Below are 16,699 nucleotides of genomic sequence, written 5' to 3'. Positions count from 1 at the left end.
CTTTGTCCCCGTATTTAATTAGGATCCAGCGAAAACGGAACCCGGCGGAAAGGTAAGTATCGAAAAATCCAGGGAATTTTTGGGAAATGTTCCTGGCACCCCCCTAAAGATGTCCAGACATGGGGGATCACTATGGGTACCCCCGTTTTTGCCTGCTAAAGGTAATCAGGGTTTTTAAATAGCCGCGGCAGGTGCATAAATGTGTCTGTGAAGAAGGGGTGAAGAATAGCACTTAGATTTATTTTTTTTGCAAAGAAAAACTACTTCCATCAAATTTGGGGTACATGTAAATGGGTGCAAGCATATTTTTAAGTCCCTAAAGTGAATTTTGAAAATTCACTTGCCTCTACTACCCGCATTCTGGAAAACACCTGCCGCATACTTGAGAACTCCTCCTGAATACATTTTGCTAGTTTAAAACTTTGTTCCCCCATATTTTTTTTTTTCACCCCAAAATTAAAGTCACTTTTTTGGGGTGTCCTGGGGATTTAATTTTTTTTTCTTTTTTTGCACAAATGTGTTTTAGGGGACACTTCCAGGGCTGCAGGCTATTTTTTTTTAAGCCTGCACCCCTAAACCCCCATTCTGCACACTTTTTTTTTGCGATGTAGACCATGGTGAAAACTTATCCCCATTTTTTAACAAAGACTTTTCGCACCGGCGAAAAGTCTTTGAAATTGGATACGGGGATAATTGAAATAGGTGAAAATGACTTTTCGCCCCATATTGAATATGGCCCTAAGATGCATTCTTGGGCAAAAAAAAAAAGAAGCTTGGCACACGCTGAGTTGCACGGGACCTGGCGGCTCACTCGCGCCAGGCGTCTCACGTAGCATGCTGTTTCGAGACTAGGTGCATGAGGAAATCTATATTTCCACTGCATCTGCTGTCATTAAATCCATTTTTGTTTGTTGTTGGGAAAAACTGGATAATTGGCTTCCAAACGTGATGCTATATACCGTTCCATTCTATAACATGAGGTAAAGTAGTTTGTTCTCTATTTGAAAACTAAGCATAATTAAAGAAATAACCATTTTTGCTGATAAATTACCACATCAAACCCTTACTTGTCATATCTCTGAATACCACTCGCACTGTAATAACTACTATACTTACCGTGCACATTTTGTGTAATCCTCTAAGTGTTGGCTGCTGTTACATAGGGCTTCCTTTTCTGTACAACACAAAAAAAACCCCAAAAGCTGCTTACACAGAAGACCGCCCGTCTCACTCAGTGCTGACATGTGAATTATTCTTAAACTCTGGAGAATTAACGTTACAGCTTTCATTTAAATCATCTGTTGTTTTCAGTTTAGTGGTTTCATACATTTTTTTATTTTAAGTTGTTCCAGTATTTGTAATGATGACCTGTCGCCAAGATGGTAAATAATATTTGCTTACACAGTAAGTACAATTTCATTGAGTGCCTTTTAGTAAAACATGTATATTATCTATACTAATATAATAAGAATGTTGTGTCTATTTGCTTGTTCCAAGTTGGCGTAAAAACTACTGAATCAGATTTTCATGAAAACTGCATCATTTTGTAGTGGAAACTCCTAGACATAACCTGCACTTTGTTTCATCTCGATCTGTCAAAGTTAATTCTGAGCATTAACAAAAATGAAATTTATTGACCTCATCAATGCAAGAGATAGGTGTGACACCATGCGCGCGGCCAGTAAGGGGTGGGGGGAGAGGTGCTTTGGCTCGCAGTCATTTGAATATGATAGGGTACATAGCAGTCTGTGCACAGGGCACACAGTGACATTGGTGTGAGTGGTGGGTGAATAGGAGAGGCTACATAGCAGTCTGTGCACAGGGCACACAGTGACATTGGTATGAGTGGTGGGTGAATAGGAGAGGTTACATAGCAGTCTGTGCACAGGGCACACAGTGACATTGGTGTGAGTGGTGGGTGAATAGGAGAGGCTACATAGCAGTCTGTGCACAGGGAACACAGTGACATTGGTGTGAGTGGTGGGTGAATAGGAGAGGTTACATAGCCGTCTGTGCACAGGGCACACAGTGACATTGGTGTGAGTGGTGGGTGAATAGGATAGGTAACATAGCAGTCTGTGCACAGGGCACACAATGTCTAGATAGACACCAGACGTTAGGCAGTCAATAGGTCGACTGGGACAAAAGGTCAACACACTAAAGGTCGACAGGTGCAAATTGTCGCCCGTGTCACAAGGTCGACATAAAAATGGTCAACGTTATTTTTTTTGGGGGGGGGGGGGGGGGATTTTTTTTTTTCTTCTTCGGGTTTCATGGGGTCCACTGGAATTATCTTGGAGTATGTGGTTGGAGTGATCCAGGCACCAAACAGTTACAAGCTTTAGCTCCCAGGATGCACTGGGTCCATATATACCCCTCCCCTGGCTACAGGCACTCAGTTTTTTGTTTGGTGCGCAGGATCAGTGCACCTTGTTAGACAGGGTACTGCTCAGGCAGTCCCAAGCTTTGTTTTTTGTTTTTTTTACTCAACGAGTAAGCAGCGCTAGGCGTCCTGATGGAAGCCTGTGCTGCTGCTCCATCTACCCCCGCCGGCACCTCACCAGTGAGGGAACTGGTGATTTTGGTGGGCGCCAGCGGAGTTTGACTAGACGCTGGGCCCGGGACTGCAGCTGGAAGGCACAGGGTTGCAGGTAAGGTGGTTTCCCACTTGCGGGGAACCACGTGGCAGTCCGTGCCTCTGGCAGTGGAGACCTGCCGGAGGTTGCTGTAGTGGGGAACCGGGGACGACTACTTCTCCCACTAGACCACCGGGGCATATAAATCTGGTCCCGGGGACAGTGGCGGTGGCCATGTAAAAGGTCAGTGCGTTCGGTGGATTGATACAACCTAGAGGAGGCAGGCTCTCCCCGGTAGCGCCTCCCCGAGCCCAGACGCTGATCCAGAGGCGAGGTTTTCGCACGTCTGTTGCTCCTCCCTACCTCCCTTGTATATGAGACGCCCAGAGATCACTTTCAAGTGCTCTACTATAGCAGCGAATCTCAGGTTTGGTTAGTCTCCCTGTGTACCTCTCCTTTGGTGGCCAGGTTATACAGAGCTCAATATCCTACTAAGCTTTGTGCTTTTTGTAGTTGACTAAGAGCCTATTGCAAATTTATTGCTTAAATGCATTGTATGTTTCTGCTGTGTGTTATACTGCCTTTATTTTTTCTGAAAAAGACTGTCAGTTATAACTATCACTGCTATTGTATCTCATCCCTCTGACAGGGTTATGGGGGTTTTCTGTGTACTTCACATGTACTAGATATTTGTGAGGGTGGTCACACTGCATTGTTACCTTTTATACTTCTATAAGCTAAGCTTAAAGAGAAACAGGTGTTCATGCAGGTTTTATTTATGACTGTCAGTTATAATTATCACTGCGATTGCTCCATTTAACCCTCAACTGCCAGGTGTGTAGGGGTTAAATTGTATTTCACATTTGCTTGTGAATACTGAGTTGCCCATCCTCCCCTCTCCTAATTCATTGGAGATGCTCAGCTGCAATTGAGTGTTTGCTGAGCAGAGATTTGGGCTCTCTCCCTCTCTCCTAGGACCAATGTATATATAGGACTGAAATTAGACCAACTTGTTTGTAAGTTAATTCAGTGCCAATTTGTAAGTACATTTGTATGCAGTGCCCTTTTGCAATATATTTATATGCATGTAGATCCTTCCAAACTTTTGTGTTTAGGTAATTGATTTTAATGCCCTTTTGCAAATATATTATATGCATTTTATGTGACTTATGCTAACTCTGTTGTTGGAAAAAAAAAAAAAAAAAATTTATTTTTGGTTTTTCCTAACCCTAGACTACCTGGTGTATAGGGGTTAGAGCAGAGGTTCACAAACACGGTCCTCAGGGCTCCCCCAGTTCAGGCTTTAGAGATATCCATGGTTGAACACAGGTGGTTAAATCAAATTGGCTGAGGTACTAATTGAATCACCTGTGCTCAACCATGGATATTTCTAAAACCTGAACTGTTGGGGAGCCTTGAGGACCGCGTTTGGGAACCTCTGGGTAAGAGAGTATTTCACATTTATTTTTATCTGTGAAGGGGGTCACGTTGCATTTTAACTCTACACTTGTTGTAGGTTACTTGCAAATGTTTCCCATGTCTCAGGACATAGGTAAACAGAAGACTGTTGTTCCTGTGCTGGTTTCATGTAATCCTTTGCAGTAGGCCTCTCAGGATTTCATACAGGATGGACTGTGTGTTGATTGTTATACACCACAACAGTCCACCTCGCCAGCACCTGTTCAGGGGTCACCTTGACTGTCCTCCTGGTTTCAGGTTATGATGTGGTTCTTGGACTGCTTATCAGCTCCCACACTGCCTTCCACTTTGTATTTCCCACAGTGATTACATCCTGCTATGTTTCCTCCCCATACATCCTTCCTGGATGGAGGGTTATGTCCACTCAGTTCAGAATCTGACTTTTAGCATCTACCTATCTGTACAGGCGAATATGGCATCATCCATCTAAGCATATAAATGGACTGCACCATCCTCTCAGTCTACCCTGCTTTCAGATCCTGATATATCATCTGAGGAGGCAGAGTATACGCAGGTTTCTCCTACTGGGCCTATCTTGGAGAGGAATAGCGTCAATCATCAGTGGATGTTCCTCTCTAGCAGGGGTGGTTAATTCAATCCTCATTATAGAAGATAAAGTACCGGCTCCTAAAGCCTAATAAACCTGGTGTTCAGACACCAGAAGGTGATTTAGGCTGGATTACCTTACCCTAACAGCTCATAGAGTTTATGGGGAAAGCATGGAACACTCCAGTTAACTGTTCCAGATTCCAAAAAAGACTAATGTCTTTTTACCCTCTCTTACAGGGAGAGTGCATTAGGTGAGGAATCCCCCTCCCTACTCTTATGTGACGCCTTCTTAAAGGGTTACTCCCCAGAAGGTCGTTTGCAACTCCCCATCAGATTCTATCTAGGCCCTTGTCCTCTAGTAGACCATTCATAACCTGCTAACTTCAGGGGTGATATTCCTGGTTCCTTTAGCTAACAAGGAAGGAGTTATTACTCAAATTTGTTTTTTTATTTAGAAGCTAAATGGGTCTCATTGCTCTATTCTGAATCAGAAATATCTCAACAGGTTCATTCATGTGCCCAGGTTCCGTATGGAGACCCTACAGTCAATTATTCTGGCAATGCAACCTGGGGATTTCATGGTTCCCTGGACATACAGGATGCATATCTGCACATTCTGAGTTTTCTGTTCGTCAGTAACATTACCATTGCCTTTGGTCTGTCCACAGCAGCAGGGATTTTACTGCTGCATGAGCAGATATGTTACTGCTCTAACGTCTATTTATTAATATCCATTTTTGAGTCGCCATTACACGCGCAGGTGTACCAATAACACTATTCATTTCAATAATTAACACACAGACGTTTTTTCATTTTTTATATTTCACTGGAGAGATTATTATATATACAATTTTAAGATTGTTTAATAAAAGGTAAATTTTATCACATTTCTTGTTAGTGCGCCAACCAAGGGACATTTCTGTCTTCTTTTTTATTTTTCTTCCGGTCTGTCCACAGCCCCTTGGGTGCTTACCAAGATAATGGCAGTCATGGCTGCTCACCTCAGAAGAAGTCAGGATACTGCCATACTTGGACGACCTCCTGATATTGGCAGTCTACGAAGGTTTTACAACATCTTCTCCAGCTGACCACTACCTGTCTACAGGAGCAAGGCTGGATAATCAATTAGAAATAAGTCTTCCCTTTCTCCAATACAGCAGAGGGTACATCTGGGGGTGCTACGGGATTCCCTGGCATAAAGGCTCTTTCTACCAGTGGACACGATTTCGGCTCTACAATTGCGGGTGCGCAAATGGCTCCGCAATCAGAAGGTATCCATTCACTCAGCAATGCAGGTCCTGGGGTCCGTGGTATCCACTTTTGACATGGTGGAATATGCCCAGGTCCATTCCAGGCTGCTGTAACGACAGATGATACGTGACATGCCATCATACCTTTTAGGGAAGATGGACTACTCAAGTCAACTATCCATAAGCATCCTGGAACTTCGAGCAATGTACAAAGCACTCATTCAAGCACAGGATATCCTAAAGGGCAGGCCTGTCCAAATCCAGTCTGACAATGCGACCACAGTAACCTACCTCAATCATCAGGGAGGAATGCGAAGGCAATCAGCCATGAAGGAAGTTGCAAACATTCTGGTTTGGGCAGAACGTCAACTTCCACCAATATTCATCTCCGGAGTCCTAAACGAGGAAGCAGACTTCCTAAGTCGTCAGGACATACATGCCAGGGAATGGGCTCTTCATCCGGTTGTCTTTCAGATCCTAGTAGACAAAAGGGGACTACCAGAAGTATGATGGTTTTATGTCTCAATCACAAGGTCCCCAGGTATGGATCCAGACCAGAGACCCCTCAGCTGCCTTTGTGGATCCTCTGGCAGTAAGATGAGATTTCAGTCTGGCATACCTATTTCCTCTAATCTCCCTCTTCCAAGGGTCAGGAATTTCAAGCAAGAGGGAAGCACAGTAATACTGATAGTTCCTGCTTGGCCCAGACGCCTTTGGTTCACCGACCTTCAGAGTCTCTCTATAGACACTTCGTGGCCTCTTCCTCTAGGGCAGGACCTGTTAGCTCAGAGTCTCTGCCTGCATCCGAACCATCCTCGTCTATCTTGGACAGTGTGGCTCTTGGATTTTCCATCTTCAGAGCCAAAGGATTATACTAGCTCTGTAATTCAGACGATGCTTAGTGCACAAAATCCTTCCTCGGCCCGCATCTATTACAGAGTTTGGCACTCCTATTTTCAATGGTGTAGAGAATATGACACTACAGTTTTTAGGGTCTCCCGAGTGCTTTCTTTTCTCCAAGCTGGGTTAGACCTCTGTCTTCACCTGGCCACTATGGGAGTTAAAGTAAAAAATCTGCACTATCAGTTTGGTTTCAGTGAAGGATCGCCCCGCCTGCCTGATTTTAGAACGTTTTTGCAGGGTGTTCTGAGGGTTCAGCCTCCCTTTGTCCCTCCGGTAGTTCCGTGGGATTTGTCTTTAGTTCTCAGGGCTCTACAGGCTCCCCCATTTGAACCCCTGAACTCAGTAAATCTCAAGTGGTGGACAGCGAAGACAGTTTTGTTCTCTCTATCTCCTCTGCCCGCAGGGTCTCTGATTTGGAAGTGCTTTCTTGTTGCTCCACCTTCTTTGATTTTTCACCAGGATAGAGCTGTTTTTTGCACCAGGGCGAGTTACCTTCCTATGGTAGTTTGCAGTTCCAGTCTTCAGACTTCTTTGTAGGTGAAGCTTCTCTGGATGTTGTACGCGCCCTCTATATCAACGTGGATCATACCAACTCGTATGGCTTTCACAAGCGAGGCTAGCCAGCTAACAAACAGACTCTGGCTAGATGGCTTCGTATGACTATTTCTCAGGCTTAAACACAAGCTGATCTCCCTGTTCCAAACACAGTGACAGCACATTTTACTTTATATGTGGGACCATGGTGGGCGTTTTGACGTGGTGCCTCTGCTGAACAATTGTGCAAGGCAGCCACGTTGTCTTCCGTCAATACTTTTTCCTCAGGTTTTATGCCTGTGATACTTTTTGCCTCTCAGGATGCTTCCTTCGGGCTCTGAATTCTCCTTTTCTGATCAGGAGCATCCCCACCCTTAAGGGAACTGCTTTTGGACATCCCCAAGGTAATTCCTGTGGACCCTATGGAACCCGAAGAAGAAAATAACAGTTGTTGTATAACAAACCTTTTGTTAATTCTTTCTTCGAGGTCCATAGGGTCCACAGGACACCCATCCTAACGCACCTGGCTGTTATTGGGTAATCTTTTTTTTCTTTTCTTGTATTTCAATGATTCCCTCTTCTTAGAGAGTGTTTCTAGTGTACATTGTCCTTTCTTCTCCTCTTCCCTTCTCCTGCCTTGGGCTTGGTTATAAACTGAGTGCCTGTAGCCAGGGGCAGGGTATATATGGAGGAGGACCCAGTGCATCCTGGGAGCTAAAGTTTGTAACTGTTTTGTGACTGGATCACTCCAACCACATACCCCAAGATAATTTCTGTGGACCCTATGGACCTCGAAGAAAAAGAGTTATCAAAGGTATGTTATACCATAACGCTTATTTTTTTAAGGTTAGGCACTTACCAGGGAGTTAGGGTTAGGTATCAGGAGGGAGGGTTAGGGTTAGACACTAGAAGGGACGGTTAGGGTCAGGCACCTACCCCAATGGTTAGGGTTAGGCACCAGGAGGGAGGGTTAGGGTGAAGATTAGGGCTAAAAAAAAAAAAAAAATCATGTGTCAACCATTTTTGTGTTGAAACTGTCAACCTATTGTCTGTCTAACATCTGGTGGTGTTCTAGACAGTGTCTACATTTTTACTGTCTATCTGTTAATCCACACCCCACAGTGACAATGGTGTGAGTGTTGGTGAAGGCGCTGCTGCCATCGGTCTGTATAACACTGCTGGTTACGTGGGCCACTCCTGACACAGAGCCCTTTAGCAAAGTAATACAACAAGAACAACTCAAATAAAAAACAAATAAAGCGATTTCATCATGGGCAGAGCCGCGGGCAACAGCTAGTACAGGATACAGCACCCCATGCTATGGATTATGTATATTAGAATGCACTTGGATATTGGTAAAAGGAAAACTAGTTGAAAAACTGAATCACTCCTTCATTTTCCAGTTTTTTTCTAAAATCTAAATAATTCTTGGAAATTTTGTATATTTACATGTTTTAAATATTATTGTAAACTAATAAAAAATATTATTTACTACAAGAGAAGAGCTGTACTGTCATTACAGCTATTGATAATCCAAAAATCAGTTGTTAATGCACACTGCCATATTTCGGTAAAAGCATATATATATAGGCACTGAATTTACTCAAGTAAACCGACATGTTACCGTCAATATATGATTTTATGTTAAAGGATCTGTATTAGGTGGCCATGTCCTTTCACAGCCTTACGACATTTATTTTGATGGCATTGCATAATATATAAGCCTTGTGATGGGAGACTGCTTATACTGGGTAACTAAAAACAACATATAAACACTCGTGGTAAATCTCTGTGGGAATACTAAACACAAGGGGCAAATGATGATAATTCAGTCTGTCTATGTTCACTATTGGTGAATTCTGCAGAGGGCAACGTTACGTACTGGCTCACACGTCCAGATCAGACGGGGTTAATTGCGGGAGGTGTTTGAGAACCGGGCGCATAATCATTTATCAGGGTCTGTAAAGAGTTAGCAATAAATGGGACCCTAGCTTCTATATGAAACTATGGGATGGACAAAAACCTTGCTTATATTTTTCAGCCCTTTGTTGCCATAGAAACTTTAATGAGTCTGAGTGACTAATTATAATAATACATTCTGAATCTGGGCATTGTTTTTTTTAAACTCTTAAACCATCGCGAAGCTTTTGGAAGCTCTGCTTGACTGGATCCGCAGGCCCCCCGAGTCCTGTCAGTGACTCCCAGCCTTGTCATACCCACTTTACTAGACAAAGGGGTCTAAGACACCCTGTACAGTACTTGTCATTTCCTCCCCGTTTTGGAGGTGAATTCTGCATGCAAGACCGTGACAATGGTTATACGAAGAGTGAGTAATATTCTAGCTAGCGGAAAATAAACCACTCTCTTAGGGAGCCAACTTTGCTTTAGAGGAGATGATATCTTAATTTGTAGCAGCTGCTTTTTGGGAAGCGAAGCTTCATTGACATAGACGAGAAAATGCGATGAGCTGGCTTTTAATTATTATACAGCGGGGCTGTGGTTGATCAGCAAAGTTATTGCTGACAGATTTTTTATGTGCATCTGTTGCCTGCATACAGAGGTGGTAGCCAATCTGTTTAGTAGACCAATTACCAGCATTATTATATAATAGACATGCTATTTACAGTATATACAGTATAATACAAGCAAATAAAGAAGAACATGAGGTAATGACAGGGATAGTAGCTGAGTTATGATTTTTCTCCTAGTTCTGCTGATCGTAGTCAATGTCTCCCTCTCTCCCTCTCCCTCTCTCTCTCTCTCTCTCTCTCTCTCTCCCACTCTCTCCCTCCCTCTCCCACTCTCTCCCACTCTCTCCCCCCCTCTCCCACTCTCTCCCCCCCTCTCCCACTCTCTCCCCCCCTCTCCCACTCTCTCCCACTCTCTCCCACTCTCTCCCTCTCTCTCCCACTCTCTCCCTCTCTCTATTTCCTCCCACCCCTTCTCTCTCTCACCCCTTTCTCACCCCTTTTCTCTCTATCACTTCTTTCTTTCTCTTTCTTTCTCTTTCATTCGTTCTCTCATTCTCTTTCTTTCTCTCATTCGTTCTTTTTCTTTCTTTCTTTTTCTCTTTCTCTTTCTTTTTCTCTTTCTTTCTTTTTCTTTCTTTCTTTCTTTTTGTTTTTCTTTCTTTCTTTTTGTTTTTCTTTCTTTCTTTTTGTTTTTCTTTCTTTCTTTTTGTTTTTCTTTCTTTCTTTTTGTCTTTCTTTCTTTCTTTTTGTCTTTCTTTCTTTCTTTTTGTTTTTCTTTCTTTCTTTTTGTCTTTCTTTCTTTTTGTTTTTCTTTCTTTCTTTCTTCTTTCTTTCTTTTTCTTCCCTTGCGTTCCCTTCCTCGGGCGTAAATAATACATTTAGAAAGTGTCCATGTGTGTAAAAAACACATTGGCCCCAGTAGGAATAAAAACACACATTGGCCCCAATAGAATGATTTAAAAAAAAAAGACAATTTGGCTCCCACAGGAAAAAATAAAACACAATTGCCCCTGAGGGAAAAAACAAAACATTGACCCCCACATGAACAAAAATGTACCTTGACCATGGTAGTAAAAAAACAGCAGTGACATCAGATTGGCTGCCTGTCATACTTTGCTATGGCTGTGGAGAGCTTTCAGTCGGCTCTGCAGTACTTTGGGTGCGAGTCCCAGCGGCGGCTGCTGCACAGCGCCCGCTATGTTGTGGCGCCCATTGTGCAGCCGCTCTGCTAAGACGAACCTCGAGCTGCCCCATAGCACCAAACAGTCACCACCCGCTACCTACTTACACTTACTTCATCCCGGTTGCAGGGGCCGTTTTCACTCCGTTTCACCAAGGTGCCTGTGCGTAGTGCCGCTGGCTGGCCTGACTCATCCCTCCGCTTTTTATTGCTTACATCCGGGCCAGGCTCTTCAATCGCTTAGGGGTCTATATACTAAGCAGTGATAAGAGACAGAGTGAAAAGTGATAAGGTGCCAGCCAATCGGCTCCCAACTGTCATTTTTCAAACACAACCTGTGAGGTGACAGTTGGGAGCTGGTTGGCTGGCACCGTATCACTTTTCTCTCTGTCTCTTATCACTGCTTAGTACATAGACCCCTATATGAGGAGAGAGGGTTTGGCTGCAGTGAAGCGCGTCCCCGACGACCCGCCTATTTTAGAAAAGTGAGTCCCTGGTCCTCAATACCAGGTAAAATACGTGCTATAGCGTGTATTTGCGATCAGCGTCTCGACTAAGCGCAGACTTAACCCCTCTCTTTTCTATTAGATTCCTTCAGGGCACTGTCCTAAATACATGGCAGGGGACTGTAATGTAGCGGCGTAACCGTGTTAATATAACACTAAACAATGTATTCTTCCTTTATGGTTCATATGTACAGCACTTGAAAATGTCAATTCGAGCTCTACTGGTCCTTTAAATATTAAAGATTGTTCTCTGATAAACACAGTTGTGGAGTTAATAGTGACGGCTTCTATACACAGACTATTATTACCTTTTCTTATGTGGAAATTATTATTTCTTAACAGTCCCCATAGGTTATATCACTAGAACTACCAGAGTGATCCAGGGCACAGCTCCATCCAGAACTGGCGCCTCTTCCTGGCATGTGCTAATGTAGCTAGGTACACTTAAGCCTATTGCTACAGCGAAGATGTGTTACTGGATTCATATAGCAGAAGCCACTCCTCTCTAATGAAACACAAACAACTTTGTATTTGTGTGTGTATGTGTATGTGTGTGTGTGTATATGTATATATATATATATATATATATATATATATATATATATATATGTATGTTGAGTCTCCCATATCCAAATATTCCGAAATACGGAATAATTTTGTCATGACTGAGATAATGAAACCTTTGATTTTTGATGGTTCAGTGTACACAAACTTTGTCTAAGGCACAAATTATTAAAAATATTGTTTACAATTACCTTCAGGCTCTGTGTATATGAAACATAAATGAATTTAATTTCTTTACACAAACTTTGCTTGAGCCACAAAATTATTGAAAATATTGTATAAAATGACCTACAGGCTGTGTGTATAAGGTGTATATAACACATAAATGCATTCTGTCTGTATATTGGGGTCCCATTCCCAAGATATATCATTATGGTATGCAAATATTCCAAAATACGGAATATTCCGTTATCCACAATACCCCTGGTCCCAAGCATTTTGGATCTGGGAGACTCAATATATATATTGTTAAATATTCTACGTTTGCGCTATATTTGACAATATTTACACAAAAAAATGAATACACAATATACAGATTGGCAGCTTCCCTATAGGTGGTCCTTTGTAGGTCAGAAGAACCCAAATGTCCTAAAACAAATCTATAAGGAAAAGGAGCGCTTATTTATAAATATTGTCCAGTGGTGATCCCCACTTTTTCAAAGACAGTTATATCTCCTTTCATAAGGTGTCTGGGTAAGCAGGACGGTTAGATCACCCAACAAATAGTAATCAGCCTTTCAGTCTTGTGTAAAACCAATACAATTTATTTATATAAAAAGTTAAACTCCGTTCTTACATTAATAGAAATACAGCTTTCTGCTGAAAATCATATCTATTTTGATATATATATATATATATATTATATATCAGCCCCAAAGTACCAACCAATCAGCTCCTAAATGTCATTTTTTAAACATGGCCTGTAACATGATAGTTGGGAGCTGATCGGTTTGTACTTTATCCCTGTTCATGAGTTGTGTAGGTGTGCGTCGTCGCACGCAGGTAAGAAGGCAGCAGTTGGGCGTCTTTATGCTCGGGTGATCTGTGCACACATTGCCATATTTTTGCTGCTTCGTTGCATACGAAATTACAGCTGCGATCAAATTAGCGTCCATCTCTGAATCAGGCCATTTATCTCCAACCACTTTATATTTATATATATATATATATATATATATAATATAATATCCCTCTCCCTCTGTACATAGGGGTCTATGCTCACAAATAATTTTTAAAGCTTCAGGTAAGAAGTGAAGTGACGAAGGCCACGCTGTACAATGGACAATCTAATGAGGCCCATACATCTAGGCTGTAGCGGGGCAATTCCCCGCTCTGCCAACGCCGGGGTCAGGGGATCAGAGAAATCCAACATGTTGGACAATATGATTCCCAGATTCTGATCAGAAAATGGTCTGAATTGGCGAGTCAGGGACTATTAACATGTTGAATTTCCCCAACTAGTCGACGATCATTAATGTCCGTCGATCTGCGTTTTTGATTGGCGTTGGAGGAACGGGGAATCGGGTTGGTAGATGTTTGGCCCACATGCTATTTAGAGCCCAGATGCTGAGTAAAATGACTGCCCAGTTGAGTTTCTTAACAATCTGGCTCCAGGAGGAATACCCACCTCATAAGCTTCATTTAACGTTTGGAGCAGTAGTTATTCTACTATGAAATCTACACACTAGCCAAGCCCTGTGTAATGTCACTAGATTGGTTGTCAAGCAAGTGATGTTAAGGCTGATTGACAGTGATGTCCTTACCTTTTACATTAAAATACTTATAAAAAACTGTATTTGTCCTTTTACATTAAAGCAAAAACAGTTTTCTTAACAAACTTTCTTTCGCGATGACCATAAATAGTATCCAGTGTCAAACTTTAGACGAGATGTAGTCGTAATCCTAGTGGACAGGATGCCGGAGGTCAAATACCGATGCCGGAGTCCCAGCTCTAGAATCCCGACCGTTGACATACCGATGATAACTATTAGGGTTATGCACTAGGGGGAGGGTATGGTTAGGCCACAGGGGGGGTTAGGGTTATGCTGCGGGGGGGGGGGAGGTTAGAGTTGTGTTTCGGGAGGGTTAGGGTTAGATTGCGGGAAAGGTGGGTTAGAGGGAGAGTTAGTACACTTGCCTAATTAATTTTGGATTCTGAGTGTCGGGATGCTGCTGTCGTTTATCTGAGCGCTGACATCCCGACCGTCGTGATCCCGTACTCAACCCACTTTAGATTATTGGCAAATATTTACTGTCTCCGGTATTTAGTCCTGGACAACTTTGTTACCTTTTCCTGGACAAAATACTTATAAAGTAAAAATTGTACCAACCGATGAGCAGGCTATGCTAAAGCAAGAGGACCGAGTATTTGCTAAACCTGTCATATACAAATCTTTACTCCGTAATTAAATATCTCCAAACAGTGGCTTTAGCAAATTTACCAGGCATTGGTTAAACCCTGTGGGGCTACAGCGTGGCCCTTTTGTCAAGATACCATTTAGCCTTAAAACCTGGACTGTAATATCGGAGTTTGGGAACCTCTGCCATACATGGTATCTTGACAAAAGTTCACGCTGGGACCAATACGTTGATTGCTCACAAGCGGGTCGATGGCCGGGCAGTGCGCACGTACGAGCCCCGGAGCTAGCGTGAAATCACTCGCTCCGGGGCTCGCTACAAGACGGGGCGGCTGTCGATGTTGATCAACAGCTCGCCCTGTTTTGTAGGCGGGTCGGGGGGGTGGCGGCACAAACGGAGGCGTTCCCTTAAGAACGCCTTCCGTTTGTGTGCGGCCCTACTGACATTACACGTGATGTCAGTAGTGAACTTCCTGTGTAAAAAACAGGCATGTGACGTGTACTATGACGCTGGCTGTTAATTATGCACACCTCTGAAACGGCGTTGAAACACTCAGGCACGCCTGCGTTCGCACCTCCATTCCCCCGTTATTAGAGTTCTGCCCCCATTACCACCCACAAGCTGCCTCTCCTGTCACTCATTACACTGGCTGTCTTTGCTGGGTGAGTAAGCAGATTCCAATCGATCCAAGTAGTTTGCGCATGCGCAGAAAGAAGCGTATGCATGTGCGGTCGCTTACCATCGGCCGCGAACGAGCGAGCAGCCGCTTGCGAGCAGCTCTGAATGAGCTCATCTGACCACTGGAGTGTGCGACATCTCTACATCTGTGTGCGACTAAATTACAATCTGTGTAAAAAGGGCTCTGATGCTGGCAGCCGTGGCTTTTCCTCGTGCCAAGTTCTATTGGTGCAGATGTATGAAGCTCTGGGAAGTGATAAATTGGAGAGTGATAAACGACCAACCAATCGGCTCTTAACTGTCATTTTTCAAACACGGCCTGTAACATGACAGGAGCTGGTATGCAATCGGGAAGCCGACTGCCTAAATACCGGCAGCCGGCTTCCCGACTGTCATATCCCGGCAAGGGTGAAATGCCGGGCGTCTAGATGTAGACGCCCGCATTTCCTCGACGCCGGGAGAAAGGCGCCCGGCATCCCGATCGTAGTAATGCCGGGCGCCGCGAGCGGACAGCCGCGGGGGGGGAGGGTTAGGTTTAGGGCTCCCGGGGGGGACAGGGTTAGGCACCCCCCCGGGAGGGTTAGGCTAGGGGGAGGGAGGGTTAGGGTTAGGCACCCCCGGGGGGGACTTAGGGTTAGGCACCCCCCCGGGGGACTTAGGTTTAGGCAGCGGGGAAGGGGGTGGTTAGGGTTAGGCACTTAGAGGGGGGATTAGGGTTAGGCGCTTGGGGGCGAAGTTAGGGTTAGGCACCCCTAAGGAGGGTTAGGTTAGGTTAGTAGATACTTACCTATCCACGATCGGGATTTCCTGCGCTGTTGGGCTTCCACTGCTTCGAATTCTGCTCATGTCGGGCTGCCACTGACGGGAATCGAACCGCCATGCGGCCGGCGGTATTTCATACCCATTCCCAGGAGCTGAGTGGTTGGTCGTTTATCACTCTCCACTTTATCACTTTCCAGAGCTTCATACACCTGCCCCATTGTGCTTCATCTGCAACTTTGTACGTCTGTTATACCAATCCCTGTGCAGAGAAAATCGCAGCCCAGCGCCTCTAGTACAATATGAGCGGCTTTTCGCTGCGTCTGCAATGCGACAAAGATGCAAAATTAAGGAAAAACACTGTACACTGCTCGCCTCGAGCGCGCAGGGATCTGCTTCTCTTTATGGCGTAAAGATGCTCAGTGTATGAGGACAAATCAGTACGTCGTGGTGACCATTTGTTATCTGGCTTGTACAGTATATTAGTTTAGATGCCTCTTATTGATTGTTTCATTTCTTCTTTTAATCAGGTTTTCCAGGCCTCGTTAAGGCTTCTAAAAATGATCATCACTAATTATATTCCAAAGCATAAACTAGGCAAAGGGGAAACAGTGCAGTGTGTGGAGAAAACCCTGTCTGACCTCCTCTCCAGGACTGGGGACACTGCCAACAGGCACCGGGTGATCGCAGCCAACTTTATTCAGGTATCTAAACGGCATTTCTGTTTTATTGCCTGATGAAACATGCAATCCCTGTGACAGGTGAGCTCTGCACCATTCTTATGTTATTACTGAAGAATTAGTGGAATATACCCATACAGTGCAGTACTTGTTTGTAAACAGTAGGAGTCGCTGTTGTCACAGCTGTCCCCATATCATTCCTGACACTGTCT

General features: G+C 43.9%; 1 protein-coding gene across 1 annotated transcript in view; it reads left to right on the top strand.

Moving 5' to 3' along the window:
• The window catches only part of CEP104 (centrosomal protein 104), an 85,499-nt gene that overhangs the window by 52,749 nt on the left and 16,051 nt on the right, over positions 1–16,699 (top strand). Inside the window, exon 12 of the mRNA XM_088461852.1 lies at positions 16,338–16,511. Coding sequence (XP_088317978.1) covers positions 16,338–16,511 — 174 coding nt within the window. The remainder of the gene's footprint in view (positions 1–16,337; positions 16,512–16,699) is intronic.

Source organism: Taudactylus pleione, unplaced genomic scaffold (genome assembly GCF_031769625.1).
Source record: "Taudactylus pleione unplaced genomic scaffold, aTauple2 ptg001115l, whole genome shotgun sequence".
NCBI classification, from domain to species: Eukaryota; Metazoa; Chordata; class Amphibia; order Anura; family Myobatrachidae; genus Taudactylus; species Taudactylus pleione.
This window is presented reverse-complemented; position numbering and strand designations above follow the sequence as displayed.